The sequence below is a fragment of the Delphinus delphis genome, chromosome 2 (assembly GCF_949987515.2).
Source record: "Delphinus delphis chromosome 2, mDelDel1.2, whole genome shotgun sequence".
NCBI lineage: Eukaryota > Metazoa > Chordata > Mammalia > Artiodactyla > Delphinidae > Delphinus > Delphinus delphis.
This window is the reverse complement of record NC_082684.1, coordinates 159,733,696-159,751,297: the sequence shown is the minus strand read 5'-3', so window position 1 is coordinate 159,751,297 and position 17,602 is coordinate 159,733,696. Positions and strand designations below refer to the sequence as shown.

General features: G+C 43.0%; 1 protein-coding gene across 1 annotated transcript in view; it reads left to right on the top strand.

Moving 5' to 3' along the window:
* APBB1IP (amyloid beta precursor protein binding family B member 1 interacting protein) overlaps positions 1 to 17,602 on the top strand; it is a 102,891-nt gene that overhangs the window by 46,441 nt on the left and 38,848 nt on the right. Inside the window, exons 4-7 of the mRNA XM_060003766.1 lie at positions 2,019 to 2,311; positions 4,943 to 5,020; positions 12,235 to 12,394; positions 13,561 to 13,682. Coding sequence (XP_059859749.1) covers positions 2,019 to 2,311; positions 4,943 to 5,020; positions 12,235 to 12,394; positions 13,561 to 13,682 — 653 coding nt within the window. The remainder of the gene's footprint in view (positions 1 to 2,018; positions 2,312 to 4,942; positions 5,021 to 12,234; positions 12,395 to 13,560; positions 13,683 to 17,602) is intronic.

The window sequence follows — 17,602 nt, the reverse complement described above, 5'->3', positions numbered from 1 at the left end:
AATAGGAATAGATTTTTTTTTTCTACTGTCTTCCCTTAAAACATTGCTTAAAATGAGTCAAAAAATACTTCACCCAAAGTTATTTGGAGAGTTAACGATAAACTTCTGAACAGAATTTATCACTCAATCCCATACCAATATGTTGAGGATTATAATTTGCTTTGGAAATTGTTACTATATGTGTTACTGTGGGAATTTTGTCCCTAAAATTTTTATAAAGGATTAAAATCATTTGCTGTGTGTCTACAGTCACAATGTAATTGATGACACTAGAAAATTAGGAATATGCTTCATTAGGTCTACACATATTTTCTCTGAGATTTTTAAAATTTCACTTAATTTTATGAAAAGCTATATGCAAAACAGCGGTGGCTTAGAAGGAAAATGCTTTTTACCTGGTTAAGAGATCCAAACTCAGTCCCAGTGCTGTACATAGAACTATTGGCATTAACGTAATATGCTACATGGTGTTTATGCTGACGATGTTTGGCAGTAAATGATTTCACCATGCTTTCTGCTCATTTGTTTCTGAGAGGGCTTCATTTCCCCTGCCCGCATTTCCTCAATCCAGTTCACGCTGCACACAGCAGCTAGAATTCTCCCCCTCATGATCACTTCCACCTTGCCCATACTTTGTTCATCACACTCACCATCCGGTGACTGCCTGATGGACAAAGTGCTGTAGCAACGCGACTCACGGCCACGGCTCCCCGTATGCCACGTGGTCTAATCAGCTTTCAGGATCCCGGGTCTTATCTCCACAGTAATCTCTCACGTGGAAGAAATTCCAGTGAAAATCGTCCTCCCTCACCCTCACTCTGAAAATTCGGGTATGCCCTTTCCTTTAAGAGTTAACTCCCAGCTCACTGTCTTATGAAGTCTTTACCACTTAATCCCAATTAAAAAAAATTTTTTTTTCATTCCTTAACCCCCTTGGTGCTTTATTTCCTGCTATTAAATATTTATCATTAACTGCTCTTTCTGTGACGTGAGAGTTCCTATAGTTGGATGGTGTGCCCACAGAAACTCTGCCCTCACCCCAAGTCTCAAGGCGTATTAAATAAATCCCAGTTGGTGGAGACCTACTTTCTTCCAAGTATATTTATCAGTGGTGCTCTGTCTGCCCTCCCAAGACCTGGGGAGAATTTTCCAGCCTCTCCCCTCCCCTACTTTCTAAAACGCTAAGATCTTGCACGAGAATGTACAAGAATTCTCTACTTAGGCATCTAATCAGGTGCTTGGAGTTGACTTTATAGCTGGCCTGTGAGGTCCCAATGTAGGGAAGACATTCCCCCATTATTTTTCTTTTCTCTTCTTTCTTTCTCTTTTGTTTTTTTTTGGAGGGAAGTGATTTTTTTTTAAGGTTTTTTTAAGTTAATTAATTAATTTTTTTGGCTGTGTTGGGTCTTCATTGCTGTGCACGGGCTTTCTTTAGTTGTGGTGAGCAGGGGCTTGTTGCGGAGCACGGGCTCTAGGTGCGCGGGCTTCAGTAGTTGTGGCGCATGGGCTTAGTTGCTTTGTGGCATGTGGGATCTTCCCGGACCAGGGATCAAACCCGTGTCCCCTGCATTGGCAGGTGGATTCTTAACCACTGCACCACCAGGGAAGTCCCAACTGAGGTTTAATTGACAAAATTGTAAGATATCTAAAGTGTACAGTGTGATGATTTGGTGTGCATATACATTGTGAAAGGATTTCCCCCATCAAGTTAGTTAACACATCTATCACCTCACGTATTCTTTTTTTTTTTTTTAGTGAGAACATTTAAGTTCTACTCTTTCAGCAAATTTCAATTATACCATACAGTGTTATCAACTGTAGTCATCATGTTATACTTAGATCCTCAGACCTTACTCGCCTTATAACTGAAAGTTCATACCCTTTTACCAACCTCTTCCTATTTCCCCCACCCCAGCCCCTTGCAACCAGTACTCAAATGTACTCTTTAAAATGACCTTCGTTAAATTTTTCTAGGTGCAAATTGTTGTCTTGACCACTAACGTGATTTTCCCTATCAGAGTCCTTAAATGCACTGGAAGACCAAGATTTAGATGCTCTCATGGCGGATCTGGTAGCAGACATAAGAGAAGCTGAGCAGAGGACAATCCAGGCCCAGAAAGAGTCCTCTCAGAGCCGACCTCATTCAGCATCTCTGGATATACCAAGTTTCAGTGGTGCAGCCTCTCTTGGTTACACAGCAAATGTTGCTGCACCGAGTATTAGCCAATATGAGGATGACTTACCTCCTCCACCAGCTGATCCCATGTTAGACCTTCCTTTGCCACCACCCGCTCCTGAACCTCTCTCTCAGGTAAGTCCATGGGGTCAGGACTCTTGACCTCTGCTACCCAAGATCTCTGACCTTCTTCAGAGTGGCGGTTACATTTAAGTTTGTACGCCCAGAGCTCTGAGACTCTAAGAAACAAGAATCCCAGATGTGTTCATTGCAAAGCCAGAGTCTCCGTAAAAGGACACATTGGTGTGTATCAAGGACATATTAGGACCATATTCAGGAATCGTTATAGTTTGGCTAAAATCTGTATTTGTATGCAACTTTCCCTGATAATACTCAACCTTTTGGGGTCATGTTTTATTAACTTGGTATGAACTGTGGAAGTGATGTATACATTTCTGTGTCCCTGGTCCTAGTCCAGTACATAAAGAATAGAAGGCATTCCTTACATATTTCAGAATTGAACTAAATGGAATTTTGCTGAATTCGGCAGCCGTATTCAGTAGGGCAAAGATATCTGTGTATCACGTGTAAGGTCATAGTTGGGAGGGGCGTTATGGGGCGGGTAGGTGATGAATGCTTGATATTAATAGATTTCCGGGAAGTTCATATTGTCATTACGTGGGACGTTAACTCATATCTCTCATCCATGCAAGAAGAGCGCTTTAAGGATTTTTCTTAGAGTAAGCCACTTTAAAAATATTTTACAGTAAGAACCTAGCTCTATTTCCTGTGGCTCCTGCATTCGTTGTACTGGGTGATGATCAGTATTCATAAATACGACCCTAGTCACCCTGAAAGTCCCTACAATGCCTTTTGAATGAACAAATACGAAATATAAATCAAATGTTAAATCCTATTCATTGCTCTATTGTGTGATTATTGTATAAAAATTATTTGAAAATCGGTGATCCATATAGAGCAGAGGCTCTTTTCCCCCCAATTTTATTGAGATATAATTGACATATAGTATTGTACAGATTGAAGGCATACAACGTGATGATCAGATACACATATACTGAGAAATGATTACCATAGCGAGGTTAGTTAACACCTTCATCACCTCATATAATTACCTTTTTGTTGTGCATATGGTGAGAACATATAAGATCTACTCTCTAAACAAGTTTATAATACAGTACTGTTAACTGTAGTCACCACGCTGTACTTTAGATCCCCAGAGCTTATTCATGTTATAACTGGAGGTTTGTACCCTTTGGCCAACATCGCCCTATTTCCTCTGTCCCCAGCCTCTGGCAACCACCATTCAACTCTCTGTTTCTATGAGTTCAGCTTTTTTAGATTCTCACATATAAGTGAGATCATACACTATTTGTCCTTCTCTGTCTGACTTATCTCATTTAGTGTAATGCCCTCAAGTTTCATCCATGTTGTCACAAACAGCATGATTTCCTTTTCTCGTGGATAAATAATATTCCATTGTATATCTACACCACATCTTCTTTATCCATTCATCATCAACAGATACTGAGGTTGCTTCCATGTCTTGGCTGCTGTGAATAGTGCTGCCACGGACATGGGAGTGTAGATCTCTTCAAGATATTGATTTCATTTCCTTTGGGTAGATACCCAGGAGTGGAATTGCTGGATCATATGGTAGTTCTATTTGTAAGTTTTTGAGGAACTGCCTTACTGTTTTCCGTAGCAGCTGCACCAATTTTACATTCCCACCAACAGTGCACAAAGGTTTCCATTTCTTCACTTCCTCACCAACACTTTTTTTTTTTTTGTGGTACAAGGGCCTCTCACTGTCGTGGCCTCTCCCGTTGCAGAGCACAGGCTCAGGACGCGCAGGCTCAGCGGCCACGGCTCACGGGCCCAGCTGCTCCGCAGCATGTGGGATCTTCCCGGACCGGGGCACGAACCCGTGTCCCCTGCATCGGCAGGCTGACTCTCAACCACTGTGCCACAAGGGAAGCCCTCGCCAACACTTTTTATCTCTTGTCTTCGATAACAGCCATTCTAAAGAGCAGAAGCTCCTAATATAGGGTCCGTGAAGAGTTCAAGGAGTCTGTGATTCCCAGCTGTCTGCAAAGTCAATGCATATGTGAAGCTTTATGGGCTTCATTGCTTTAAACATATTCCTAAAGGGGTTTGTGGCTCAAAAAATATATAAGAACTACTGGTATAAGAAGATATATGTCTGCTTTGGGCTCATAAAATATTTCACTCTCTTTTCTGCCTGCTCATGTGTTTGTCAGTAGTTTGTTGTGGTTTTTTTGGGGTTTTTTTGTGAATTATAAGTTTAAGTTTGATTGGGGAAGATAAGGACCCTTTAGGAATCTAATAAAAACTAAGAATCCCAGAAAACACATACTAATTCAAAAGAATGTGTATAATTTCAGGAAGTGCTCAAATCCCTTGAGATTCACCTATAGATTCCTGAGGTTAGACCCAATTTTGAACCAAACAGAGATTTTTGCAGACTAAATATGTGAAACTCTGAGTCATCATTTCATCTTTTAAGTTACTATTCCTAAGATATAAAGGGTGACTGTCTTCTGTATCTCCAGGTTGAAGATTTCTGTTACAGTTACTTAAATTTTGAAAATCAATCATGTGAAATTTGGTGCCCTGTATAACACAGCCTTCTGTCAGTATAAAGTGACTAAGACACTAACGATGGCAAGGGTACTTACTCCCTGGTGTTATTTAATGGACTGTGTTGAATGTCTTGTCATTTTACAGGAAGAAGAAGAAGCCCAAGCTAAGGCTGATAAAATTAAGCTAGCATTGGAAAAACTGAAGGAGGCCAAGGTCAAGAAGGTAAATTATGAATCACTTTTGCATGGGGCAGTCAAATTAAGGACTTTTTATTATGCTTAAGCCTAAAAAAGATTTTAATTTCAAGTGGTGCTTTCCAATGACTTGTAGTTTTTTAAATTTAAGGACAAAGAGAAATGATTCTTTTAATGACCTCGCTTGGCTCATTGGTGATTGATAAATAGGGGACCTACATTAGTGTAAATATGGAGGTTTCCAAGTCTCTACCCCCAGGGCTCCCTCCCCTAAGGATGCACTCTGGGTTCTGCTCACTCTTGGGTAATTGCAGGTGGCGCCCCCTTCTGGGGGCGAGTTGGCGAGTCAACGGGTCAGAGTTCAGCTTCTAGTGGCATCACCTCATTTCCACGATGGCTTTTTTGCATTTTATATACCCCCTGAGGCAGCCCCCAGTCTGCCCTGGATGTCCAGGTTCTCTCCTGAAATACTAAATGTTCTTTTGGCTAGAACTGTGTGTTCAAAGTTGGCGTAGGTTTTGAGTGACCTGCCTCGACCCTATTGTCCCAATAAGCCTGTAATTTGTCGTGCTTTTTCTGTAGAGCATAGGTTTTTCTGGAGACACGTATATTGTGTTATATCAGAGACACATGTATTTAAGCTCAGGAGAAGCATCTACCTAATAATAAAGTGTTAACAATAGTTAGTTAGGTAAATTAAGAGAAAGATAAACGATCTCACTTCGACTCCTGAAGCATATACCGTGGCTGAGAGTCGTTAAGAACTTTTTGCTTACAGTTGGGTGAATTATTCTTTTCATACAGGGCATTAGATTTTATGTTCCTGCAGCACCTCTCATGGTTCCTTGAATGAAGGATTTCAGTACATGTTGATCGATATTTAATAAATATTCCTTGACTACTCCAGGATCCAGACTTCCAAGGTTCATCTATGAGAATTTTTTCAGGTCATTCTGGTTCCATTCATTTCAGGCATGCATGAACCTTTTTATCATTTTTCTTCCCCATTCTCTACGTGTGATTGCATTCTATGGTCGGTTATTGAACTGATACATCCTCGGCTGCCTTCTCCCCCCTTGTCCTCGCTATGTGAACCCCTGGTTAAATCCAGCCTGGGCCTTCAGTGCTGCCTGAGCTTCCAAGTCCAGTCTCTCTCCCACGAACCTAGAAAACTACTTCCACCTTGTCCTCTCTCTGAAAATCTCCAATACCTCCTTCCTCTCCCACATTTTCTCAGCCATTGCACTGAGAAGTAGAAGCAATCCAAAGAAAGGTTCTACAAGCTCCCAACTCATTTGCCTCCCTACCCGCCTGCACTTGTGGCAGGTGGTCCATGGTCTTTCCTGCTCCTGTGCGTGGACTGCCATGTTTCTAAGACCAGTCCCCCTCGTGTGATTCTCTTCCCACCTCTTTTCTTGTCCCTCCTCTGCTCAAGGATGTCCCCACACACACACACAGTAAAGCCCAAATCCTCAAGTCCCTGCATGATCTGGTTGCCAGCCCTCTCCCTCACCCTCTGTTCTAGCTTACTGGTCTCACTGCTGCTCCACAGATGTTCCAGGCATGCCTCTGCCTCGGGACCTTTGTGCCTTGCGGTCCCCCTGCCTGGAGAGCTCTTCCCCAGATTCCAGTGGGTTCTCTCTGTCCCTCACTAGGTCTGGTCACCTGTTCAGTGCCATGCACACACACACCCCTGACATCCCTTACCTTCCCCCTGCTTTCCTTCCTCCCCGTACAGCGTACTGTCCAGATTACTTGTTTATCCTGTTTAATGCCTACCTCCCCTCCCCACCCCCAGGGAAGCTCCTCCAGGGGGTTTTGTGTTTTCTTTACCGATGCATCCTCATCTCATAGAACAGGTGCTGGGGGTACAGAGAGGTGAACCAGTCAGGTGAGGTCCCTGCCTGTGTAGAGTTCACTTCTAGCTGGGGAGAGAAGTGCTATGAAGAAAATAATGCCGGAAGGAGTGATACTGCCCAAGGGAATCTTTTTTTTTTTTTAATTGAGGTAGCATTGGTTTATAACGTTATGTAAGTTTCATGTGTACATTCTTATATTTCTGCTTCTGTATACCCTAGAGTGTGCTCACCACCCAAAATTTAGCTTCCATCCGTCACCATACTGTTGATCCCTTTACCTCTTGAGCAGGAGGGAAAATGGGAGGAGCTGAGGGCAGAAAGGCAGGTGGGGTCACAGGGTCTCACAGGTCTGACGAAGAGTTTGGAACATATTGTCAGTGCAGTGGGAAAGCATTTGGCCGCACCATGCGGCATGCGGGATCTTAGCTTCCTGTCCAGGGATTGAGCCTGTGGCCCCTGCAGTGGAAGCGCAGAGTCCTAACCACTGGACCTCCAGGGAAGTCCTCATATGAGGGTTTTTAACAAGGGATAATATATGGTTTTTAAAGATCGTAGTGGCCATTGTGTGGAAAGTGGATTGTAGGGGAAGGGATGAGAGCAGGGTGACCTGTTTCATAGCCGTCTCTCTAGCACAAGACCTCACTGTAGATAAACATGTACTGAACCAAGTTACAAATGGATGGCAGGGGAAGATGGGCTGTCTTCGGTTGCCGACTTTCCCTTTGGAGATAAAAAGACAAGAGAAAATGAGTAAAAATACAATTCATAATTATTTCAACTATGTTAAACCACTGGGTGGTTTATAAAATGGGGGCCACGTTGGAGATACTCTCAGAGGATAAATGAAAAGAGAAGTTGGTTCTTAGATTAAAAGGTAGAACCCGGGACTTCCCTGGTGGCACAGTGGTTAAGAATCCACCTGCCAAGGCAGGGGACATGGGTTTGATCCCTGGTCTGGGAAGATCCCACATGCCACAGAGCAACTAAGCCCATGTGCCACAGCTACTGAGCCCGCATGCTGCAACTACTGAAGCCCGTGGGCCTAGAGCCCGTGCTCCGCAACAGGAGAAACCATCACAAGGAGAGCCCGTGCACCGCAACGAAGAGTAGCCCCCGCTCGCTGCAACTAGAGAAAGCCTGAGTGCAGCAACGAAGCCCCAACGCAGACAAAATAAATAAATGCATTTTTAAAAAATATAAAAAATAAGGTAGAACAACTAGCATATTTGGCCAGTTTGCTTAACTGGAGATGAAGAGAACAAGGAGGAGAAAGCAGTGTTTCCACAGAACTTTGCCATAATTTAGTTGAGGTGAATTGTAACAGTAGCAAAAAGCACCACCTGCCTCTAGTCAACAAAGCAGATGTGAAACAGAAGCAGTTCTGATCAGTGGGAGAGGAAAGAAAATTAAGAAGCTAAGGTGTATATTTTTTCTGACTTAGGACCCTCCAGACTTATTTCTAAAAACAAAAGGCTGTGTGGCACAGAACATCAAAAAAAAAACTGAGTCATACTCATCCATTAATAAAGTAACTAAGATGTACTAACACATAAGCTACAACATGTTTTATAAAGGATGGAATCAAGTTTATCTGAAGTACTTTGCCCTCAAGTATTCTGTGGGGTGTTGACATCACTTTGGATCATGAAGAACGATGTACACAGTTTGTGTTGCAAAGCTGTTGGAACTGGAAACAGAATCGGATTCACTCATTGATTTTGTTTCTTTGTTTTAAAGCTCTGTGACACAGGAGACCAATTCCACTTGTAAATTTTATCATAGAAGCAAAAATGTATTTATTGCAAATGATTTAGGGCTGGGATAATTTTGTATTTATTAGTTTGCAAAAGAAAAAGAAGAAATGATAAAATCCATTAAATCTTTACTATGATGGATTAGAAAGCGGAAGTTTTTTCATGCTTGAGTCATTTTACTCTATATCATATGGTGTTGGTATGAAAAGTACTCAGCTTGCTAATCGCCTGACTGTGACTTAGGGTGTCATGTGTTGGTATATAGCTACTCTTCAGCTTGTAAATGTGAAGAAAGCTGTGAAGAAGACTAAATATGATTTCTTCTTGCTAAAAGTCATCAGCCTTCTCTTGTTTTTTTTCCCCCTAAGTTTTATAATTGTGGACATTGGTAACTACATATGGATTAAATTTAGTTTGCAATTTCTGCCAAAAAAACCCCCAACCCTTTCATAATTGCATCATTGTCAAATTATGTGATTTAGTTTTTTTTCTCTCTTTGAAAGCAAAACACCAAGCTATGTTTTATTTTCTCAAGAATTCCTAAGCAAGAATGAAATGTGGTCAAACATCACTGATTTTTTCATCAGGAAGATTGTCTTCTAAATCCTAACACTGGTAGTGTTTCTTAGGACGTGTAACTACTTTATAGCAATATTCCTCAGCTGAGAGCAGCAGGTATGCCTTCCACAGAAAATAAGCCATGGTCATTCCACTATTTGAGGCATTTGTTTTCCACACAACCATCCACGTCTGATTTCTCTGGTCAGATGAATGGGTCTTTGACATTGTAGTAGTTGGGCCTATTGTTTCATTATTTTATTTTATTTTTTTAAATAAATTTATTTATTTTTGGCCGCATTGGATTTTCGTTGCTGCGTGTGGGCTTTCTCTAGTTGCGGTGAGCCGGGGCTACCCTTCCTTGCGGTGCATGGGCTTCTCATTGCGGTGGCTTCTCCTGTTGCGGAGCATGGGCTCTAGGTGCACAGGCTTCGGTAGTTGTGGCACACGGGCTCAGTAGTTGTGGCTCATGGGCTCTAAAGTGCAGTCTCAGTAGTTGTGGCACGTGGGCTTAGTTGCTCTGCGGTATGTGGGAACTCCCAGACCAGAGGTTCCCCACTGAACCCCTGTCCCCTGCATTGGCAGGCGGATTCTTAACCACTGCGCTACCAGGGATGTCCTGGGCCTGTTGTTTTAAATACATCAAAAGATGTACATACAGGGACTTCCCTGGTGGCGCAGGGGTTAAGAATCCGCCTGCCAGTGCAGGGGACACGGGTTCGAGCCCTGGACCTGGAAGATCCCACATGCCGCGGAGCAACTAAGCCTGTGTGCCACAACTACTGAGCTTGTGCTCTAGAGCCTGTGAGCCACAACTATGGAGCCCGTGTGCCACAACTACTGAAGCCTGCATGCCTAGAGTCCATGCTCCGCAACAGGAGAAGCCACCGCAATGAGAAGCCCACGCACGGCAATGAAGACCCAACACAGCCAAAAATAAATAAATAAATTTATTTTTTAAAAAAAAGATGAACATACAACAAAAACAACTGTCCAACTAGACGTTTCTGGGCTACAGGTTTTCAAGGGAAAAAAAGTATTCTTCGGACAAGCCTGGAATAATGGTCTAATTTGAATGGTTCCAGGAGGAGGAAATGCACCTTTATTGCCCTGATGTCTGCATTTGAGTCTTAGGTGTGCAAGTGTGGGAAGAGCAGATGCTAGGTGTGCTTCGACTTGTGGTCCTTGCCTGCTCTTCGTCCAGATTCTTATCACCATCCACACCCTTGGTTGCTCTCAGTAACTCTGCACAGAAATCCACAGGAATTGCATTCTTCACTGTTAACTACACACTGTCTTCAAGATCCAGTTGGGTGGGAGTGGGACCAGAGGGGCAGTTTCCCTGCTGCTCAGAATCTAACCCAAACTTTGGGGGAAGGAAGAAATGTTACCACTTGTATGACCTCTCTCTTCACTCCATCTAAACACTTTTTTAAAATAATGATGAGCCTCATATGTGAATAACCAGGACCAACCTTAGACAGACAGAATAGGCAGAACTTGTCTCTAACTATCTCATGCTTCTCTTTTCAAGTTAGAATAGAAGTTTAAGCAAGAGTGTCAGGGGGTTCTGGTTGACGATGTTGCTTCTGGGAATTCTCTGCTGGCGGCCTGTGGAGTAACTGCCGGCACTGCAGGCTGGAGTTTGGGCAGGGATGGTCTGGAAAGGGAAAGGCAGCCCTTCCTTCCCGTGTGGCACTCAAAGATGGACTCTAACTAGAGCTAACTCCCACTTAATCAGGGAGGGTCAGTGATCTTGGCAAAGAATAAAATAAGAACGTAGATCTTCCCAGAAGGAGTTATGGAAAATCTTCCCTTAAACATAAGTGTCTAATAAATGTGGGCTTCATGGGCACATTTCCACTGTTCCTTTTGAAGACTGGATAGATAGCACCGTTATAACCTGTAGCACTCATAACTAACAACTGCCGGAATTAAAAATATGCTACAGGGCTTCCCTGGTGGCGCAGTGGTTGACAGCCCGCCTGCCGATGCAGGGGACGCGGGTTCGTGCCCCGGTCCGGGAGGATCCCACATGCCGCGGAGCGGCTGGGCCCTTGAGCCATGGCCGCTGAGCCTGCGCGTCCGGAGCCTGTGCTCCCCAACGGGAGAGGCCACGGCAGTGAGAGGCCCGCGTACCGAAAAAAAAAAAAAAGCTACAAATACACATGTATCAAAGAAAATCCAAACCCTAGCTGATTAGTTGTTGAATTAATTCTGTTATGTTACATCAGAATCATGGTCTCTCTTAGGGATCAGAAGTTTTAATAACCTTGACAAGTTGTCTGGGAAAAATCAGTGAAATCCTGTGCCCTTAGGAGTAAATTCTCACACCAAACCGTCCAGATTTGGAATAAGGTAGCTACCAATTTGACTGTGAACTCAATGCAGTAAATTTGTTTTTAATCAAATGAAAAGTGCATTAGGTCACTCATTGGCTTGCATGCCTCCATAATAGCGCTTTCTCAGTCTACATTGATCTGGCTTAGTCCGCCTCTAATCTCAAACGTGTCCTGCTGTGACACCACCTGCCTCTCAATAAGACCCCTCGGTGACGCTGTCACTCTGCAACTTCCGACCTTCAAAGAATTGTAGATTAACCAACTTGGTCTTAACCTGTGTCATAGAACTCTCGGGTTGCATGAAATGGGACCCAACTCCAGCTAAGCAGGACAGAAGAATTTATTACAAAGGTACCGGCACGGCTTTCAGCTAAGCAACGCTTCTGGGCTCTGAGATGAACCGGAAGAAGTAACAGAAAGATGTCAGGGAGGCCGGCAGGCAGCACTTCTTGGGTTGTGTTGGTTTTCTCTCTCCCTCACCAGGATGCAGAGTCTCTGAAAGCCGGGCAGGGACTTTGCTTATTGTGTATTTATTTCTGTTTTTGTGAACTGGTTTCTCTACGTTTATATTCCTGGCACCTTAAACAAGTGCTTGGCATATGAGTGAGTTTGTGGGACACCTTCTTACTTAAATTCGTAGAAGAGATAGCAGCATTGAAACCTTAACCTCAGTGGGTGGCCTTCTACAGTTGCTTGAATTTACTGGCTGCCCTGTGGCTTTATCCTCAGCTCGTTGTCAAGGTGCACATGAATGATAACAGCACGAAGTCACTGATGGTGGATGAGCGGCAATTAGCCCGAGATGTTCTAGACAACCTTTTTGAGAAAACCCATTGTGACTGCAATGTGGACTGGTGTCTTTATGAAATATATCCAGAACTACAAATCGGTAAGTCCCAGTTCCAGCAATTGGCTGTACTCCAAAAAACCTGTGAGTTTGCTTTATTATGGGTTTTGGTCTATTGCGAAGAAGAGTTTGGTTCAAGGCTATCAAGACTCCCCCTACATCACTTCCCTTAGGTCAGGTTCAATGCTTGCCTCTTCATTTATCTGTGGCAGAGACTCGGATTGGAGCAGGTGGCCAGACCTTGGGGAATGTAAGCATTATTGCTGCTCCTTCTCTAGCAGATCCGAAAGGGAAAGAAAGTGACAGGAGGATACTTCTTACCGCATGATTAGCAAGCTGAGCAGATGGTCGGAGAGCCTGGGTGTCTGCCAGCCGATGTCTCTTTAAAGTTTACTTCTTTATACTCTAGGGTAACTCTGCCGCGGGCCTCACATCACTGCCCGCTCACTCAATGTCTGACACTTTGTCTAGCGGAAGAGGCTCAGCCCCGAAGAGCAAAGGACAGTGGATAGACGTTGATTGAGTTTTTTTAAAAAGCTAAAAAGCAATTAAAGAAATACTCTTGTTACCTCTCATTCTTAATACCACTCATAGAACAATTGTCTCCTGGGAGAGCCTGTTGGAATACAGAAATACATGTTTTAGAAGCTTTGGGTACACATCTTTCTGGAGGAAGTGGTCTGCACAGAAATAACCTCTTGAAGTTTTCTTCAACTCTGTGAGTCAAATAGAGAATTGAAAGCTCTCTAAAGGAAGGTTTAGGGTTGGTTCCGAAATATATTGTTTTTTAGCATTTTAGGGAGTGATGTTTTATAGTACTCATCACTTATCTCACAATTTCTCACAATTTCATTCAAAGTTGTTTACCCAATTATTGCTTAATTGGCCTCCTTCCATATAGGATGTTGCCTCCACCTGGGGCTATTTAAAATAGTCAAAAATTCTAACATGAAATAAAGAGCAATGGCTGACCATTATCGCTACATTGTAGGTTCATCTGCCATGTTTTTAATGGAAAATAAGTTGAAGACCTGAGATTGAAGAATACACATAATAGAGATGTTACAGTGTGACATCATGTAAGAATTAGGAATTTCTAGAAACTGATGAGAAGTATGAAGCATTGTGTTAACTCAACACCAGCTTATTTCTCTGTTGGAAACCCTGATGTCTTGGGTCTGAAAGAATGCTTTTCCTTGTTTTATCAGAAAGGTTTTTTGAAGACCATGAAAATGTTGTTGAAGTCTTATCAGACTGGACAAGAGACACAGAAAATAAAGTGCTGTTTTTGGAGAAGGAGGAAAAATACGCTGTATTTAAAAACCCCCAGGTAAGATAACTTGTATATTGTTAAACCATATAAAATATCCATTTTTTAATGTCACCTGTGTACTCACCAGCTCATTCATCATCTCACAAAATATCACAAATGTATTCCTTTCAAAGAAACACAAACAACTCGTAGGCCATACGTAAACTAAGAGCCCCTTGAAGGATTCAGAGAGAAAATAATCCATTTTGTTTCTTTTGATTCAGCATCCAAAACATACCTCTTTGTTGACTTATCCTCCTCTTCTGTCCTTATAGCTCGTTGGCTACGTTAATCCAATATATGTGACGCACTCTGAGCCATTAACACTTCATAGTTTAAAGATACCCTGTTCTTTATTGTTCATATTTGGTGCTTATGGATGTCGGGATAAGTCAAGAGAGTGCCTAGAAAATGTACAACTCTACGTACAGTCTACAAAATAAAAAGTGTTGTTCTCCATGTTTGAAAAAGCTTCCTCAGATCATGCGTACAAGGATGTCCTAGACTTGTCCCATGGAAATCTCCAGCCAACTGTCTGCGCATGGCGGGCAGGGAAGTTTCCTCACACAAAGTTGTGTTCAAGCGCTCACCTGCGAAATCTGTTGGAGTTAACCAGGTGAAGAGTAGAGTAGAAGCGAGCATCCTAGGCGGGGTGTGTGTGCAAAGTCCGAGAAGAACGAGGGAAGTTCTTTTAGGTCATGGGAAATTGTACAGCTGGACCACGAGGAGGAGGTAGGGACAGGGGTGACAGTGCATTCAGATAAATTGTGGAAAAGAAACTGATAGAAATAGCATATTGGGGGCTTCCCTGGTGGCGCAGTGGTTAAGAATCTACCTGCCAACGTAGGGGACATGGGTTTGAGCCCTGGTCCAGGAAGATCCCACATGCTGCGGAGCAACTAAGCCCGTGTGCCACAACTACTGAGCCTGCGCTCTACAGCCTGCAAGCCACTACTACTGAGCCTGTGTACCACAACTACTGAAGCCCACGTGACTAGAGCCCGTGCTTCGCAACAAGAGAAGCCACTGCAATGAGAAGTCTGCGCACTGCAACGAAGAGTAGCCCCTGATCGCCGCAACTAGAGAAAGCCTGCACACAGCAACAAAGACCCAATGCACCCAAAAAAATAAAAATAAATCAAAATAAAAAAAAAGAAATAGCATATTGGTTAAAATAAAAGCAGGTCAGAAATGAATGTTTCCAATCACCAGTTCATGCAATCATGATTGTAAGGGGTTCGTTTAAAATATATTTTCAGGCTGTTACTCAGTTTTTAACATTTTGGGGTTTTTGGCTGTGTTGGGTCTTCACTGCTGCACCCGGGCTTTCTCTCTGGTTGTGGAAGCAGGGGCTACTCTTTGTTGCAGTGCGTGGGCTTCTCATTTTGCGGTGTCTTCTCTTGTTTTGTGGTGGCTTCTCTTGTTGCCTAGCACAGGCTCTAAGCTCACGGGCTTCAGTAGCTGCAGCACGTGGGCTCAGTAGTTGTGGCGCACAGGCTTAGTTGCTCTGCGGCATGTGGGATCTTCCTGGACCAGGGATCGAACCCGTGTCCCCTGCGTTGGCAGGTGGATCCTTAACCACTGTGCCACCAGGGAAGTTCCAACATTTTGTTATTTTTATCTTCTCAAAGAACCAGTTTTTAGTTTCATTGATCTTTGCTATTGTTTTCTTCATCTCTATTTCGTTTATTTCTGCTCTGATCTTTATGATTTCTTTCCTTCTACTAACTTTGGATTTTGTTAGTTCTTCTTTCTCTAGTTGCTTTAGGTATAAGGTTAGGTTGTTTATTCGAGATTTTTCTTGTTTCAACATTTTGCTGTTTTTAAAAACCCAGCCTCAACCACTCATGCCTGCTTTGCCTGTTTAGCTATATTCTATATTTCTTTTATATGAAGCTGCATTTTCTTGCCACTATGGGATTCATTCAACTTTGTGGTCATGATTGAGGGGCATGGAGCGTGCCCCACTCTCTGTGGGTGGAAGAGCTCAAGTCTAGGGTTCGTTCTTGCAGAAAAATGATTTATGGAAGTAGGGATAGTGAGTGAATTGTCATCTGCAGAAGCTTATTAGATGACAGAAGATTCTGAAGCCACTGACAGTGTTCCAGGGTATTGTTCACTGCATTCAGCCTATAGTGTGTTGCGTTTATTCCCAGCATCCCAGTGCCAGTGAGAGCCGGTGGAGGTCCGACCCCGCTTAGGACTCACGGATGCTGGAACAGATCCTGGTCTTCCTGGCCGGCAGCCATGGCATCAGGCCATTGATTTACACTCACTTCACTCTCTAATACTTTGCCACAAGCCCCAAAGCTTTAGGAATAGATGCCAAACAAGCATAATTGTCTAAGAATCAAATAGAGATAAAATTTAAAAACTTGAAAAAGTCTGAAAAATGGTCCCAAAGGCTTGAAGATGCATAAAAACTAAGCACTACTAAATACTTAGTGCATCCGAATCACTAAGACCTGAAAAACAAGTGGTGGGGGAGATTTTGAATCAACGTGTTGTTTCTGCTGTGATTTTGTTCTTGATCAAATTGTTTTTTAACAAAATCATGTGGTCCTAGCAAGACCTCCTTTGGACTGGAGAGCAGCAGGAACAAGATGATCAAGGGCTTTGTAGATCGTGTTAAAGACACTGGGCTTCGTCCTGAGGCTTGCAGGGAGCCGTTGAAGAGTGTTGAGTTGAGGGAAGATCAGTGTGATTGCACAGCAGAGAATGGATTTGGAGAAAGTAAAAGTGGCAGCTGCCGTGTGATGGAGAGGTGGTTACAGAAGCCCAGAAAGAACAGATAACGATGGACTGAAGGGCATTGGGAGAGACTCAGGAGGTAATGGAATTTTGCAGAATATGGTGACCGCTTGGATGCTGGTATAGTAAGGAGGCATAGAAGCAGACACGGATGACACTGATTCCCCGCTCGGGAATTAGATAGATCCTGATGCCCTTCCCTTCGGTAGGAAGCATGAGAAGAGAAATAGGTTGGGATATAAACATGATGAACTAGATTTTAAACATTGCTGAGTTTCTCCTTCTCCTTCAAAAAAAAGTCTCATTTCACCCTCCATAAATTCAGCATGAAATGTACACATTTTTACTTTCGTGTTTTCTATCAGATGGGCAATATTTTACCTATAAACGTTACTAGAGACATGCTTCTAAATTTTTCCTTGTGTTGGTTTTCTCTTCTCATGAGATGAGTAAAAATCTTTCTACCTTTGACATCCCCATCTCACCTGTTCTCCAACTCCAAGGTATTTATTTACAAGGAAAAACAGAATTGACTGGATTTTGGTCACTTTCCCAATATGCCCCCCAAACTTACCTTGCATTAAGGAACTTTCCTCTGTGATTGTAAAAAAACTTCTAGAGATGAAGATAGTGACAGGAACTGACTTCTATTAGATAGTATTGGTTCTAAGTTCTTAAGATATCAAACCTAAGAACTTTTTTTTCTTTCTAACTTTTATTTGCGTTTATTTTTTGCGGCATTTATTCCCGGGCCAGAAGTTTCTGTTTCTTCAGTTTCTTCTGGGATATCTTTTTCTTCTGTGCAGCCTCCTCTTCTGGTTTAAGAACAATCTGTTCTTTTTCAGTAAGGCCCATCTCAGTGTGGCAGGGAGAGCTCGTGTATGGCTTGGTCTGACCACGAGCTCTGTAAGTCCTGCACTGCATTGTGCGGGCTTTGTTCACCTGGATTTGCTCAATGACCAGAGAATCTACATCTACGCCCTTAAGTTCAGCCTTACTCTCTGCATTTTTGAGCATGTGCAGTAAAAATTCAGCACTTTTTTTGGGCCACCGACCCTGCGTCCAGCCCCACTGTTTGGCCTGGGCACACCTACCAACTCCGCCATTGTAATGACAGAATGGCACACGTTGCTTCTTTATAGTGACCTCCTTCAGATACTTGGTGGCTTTTCGGATACGCACACACG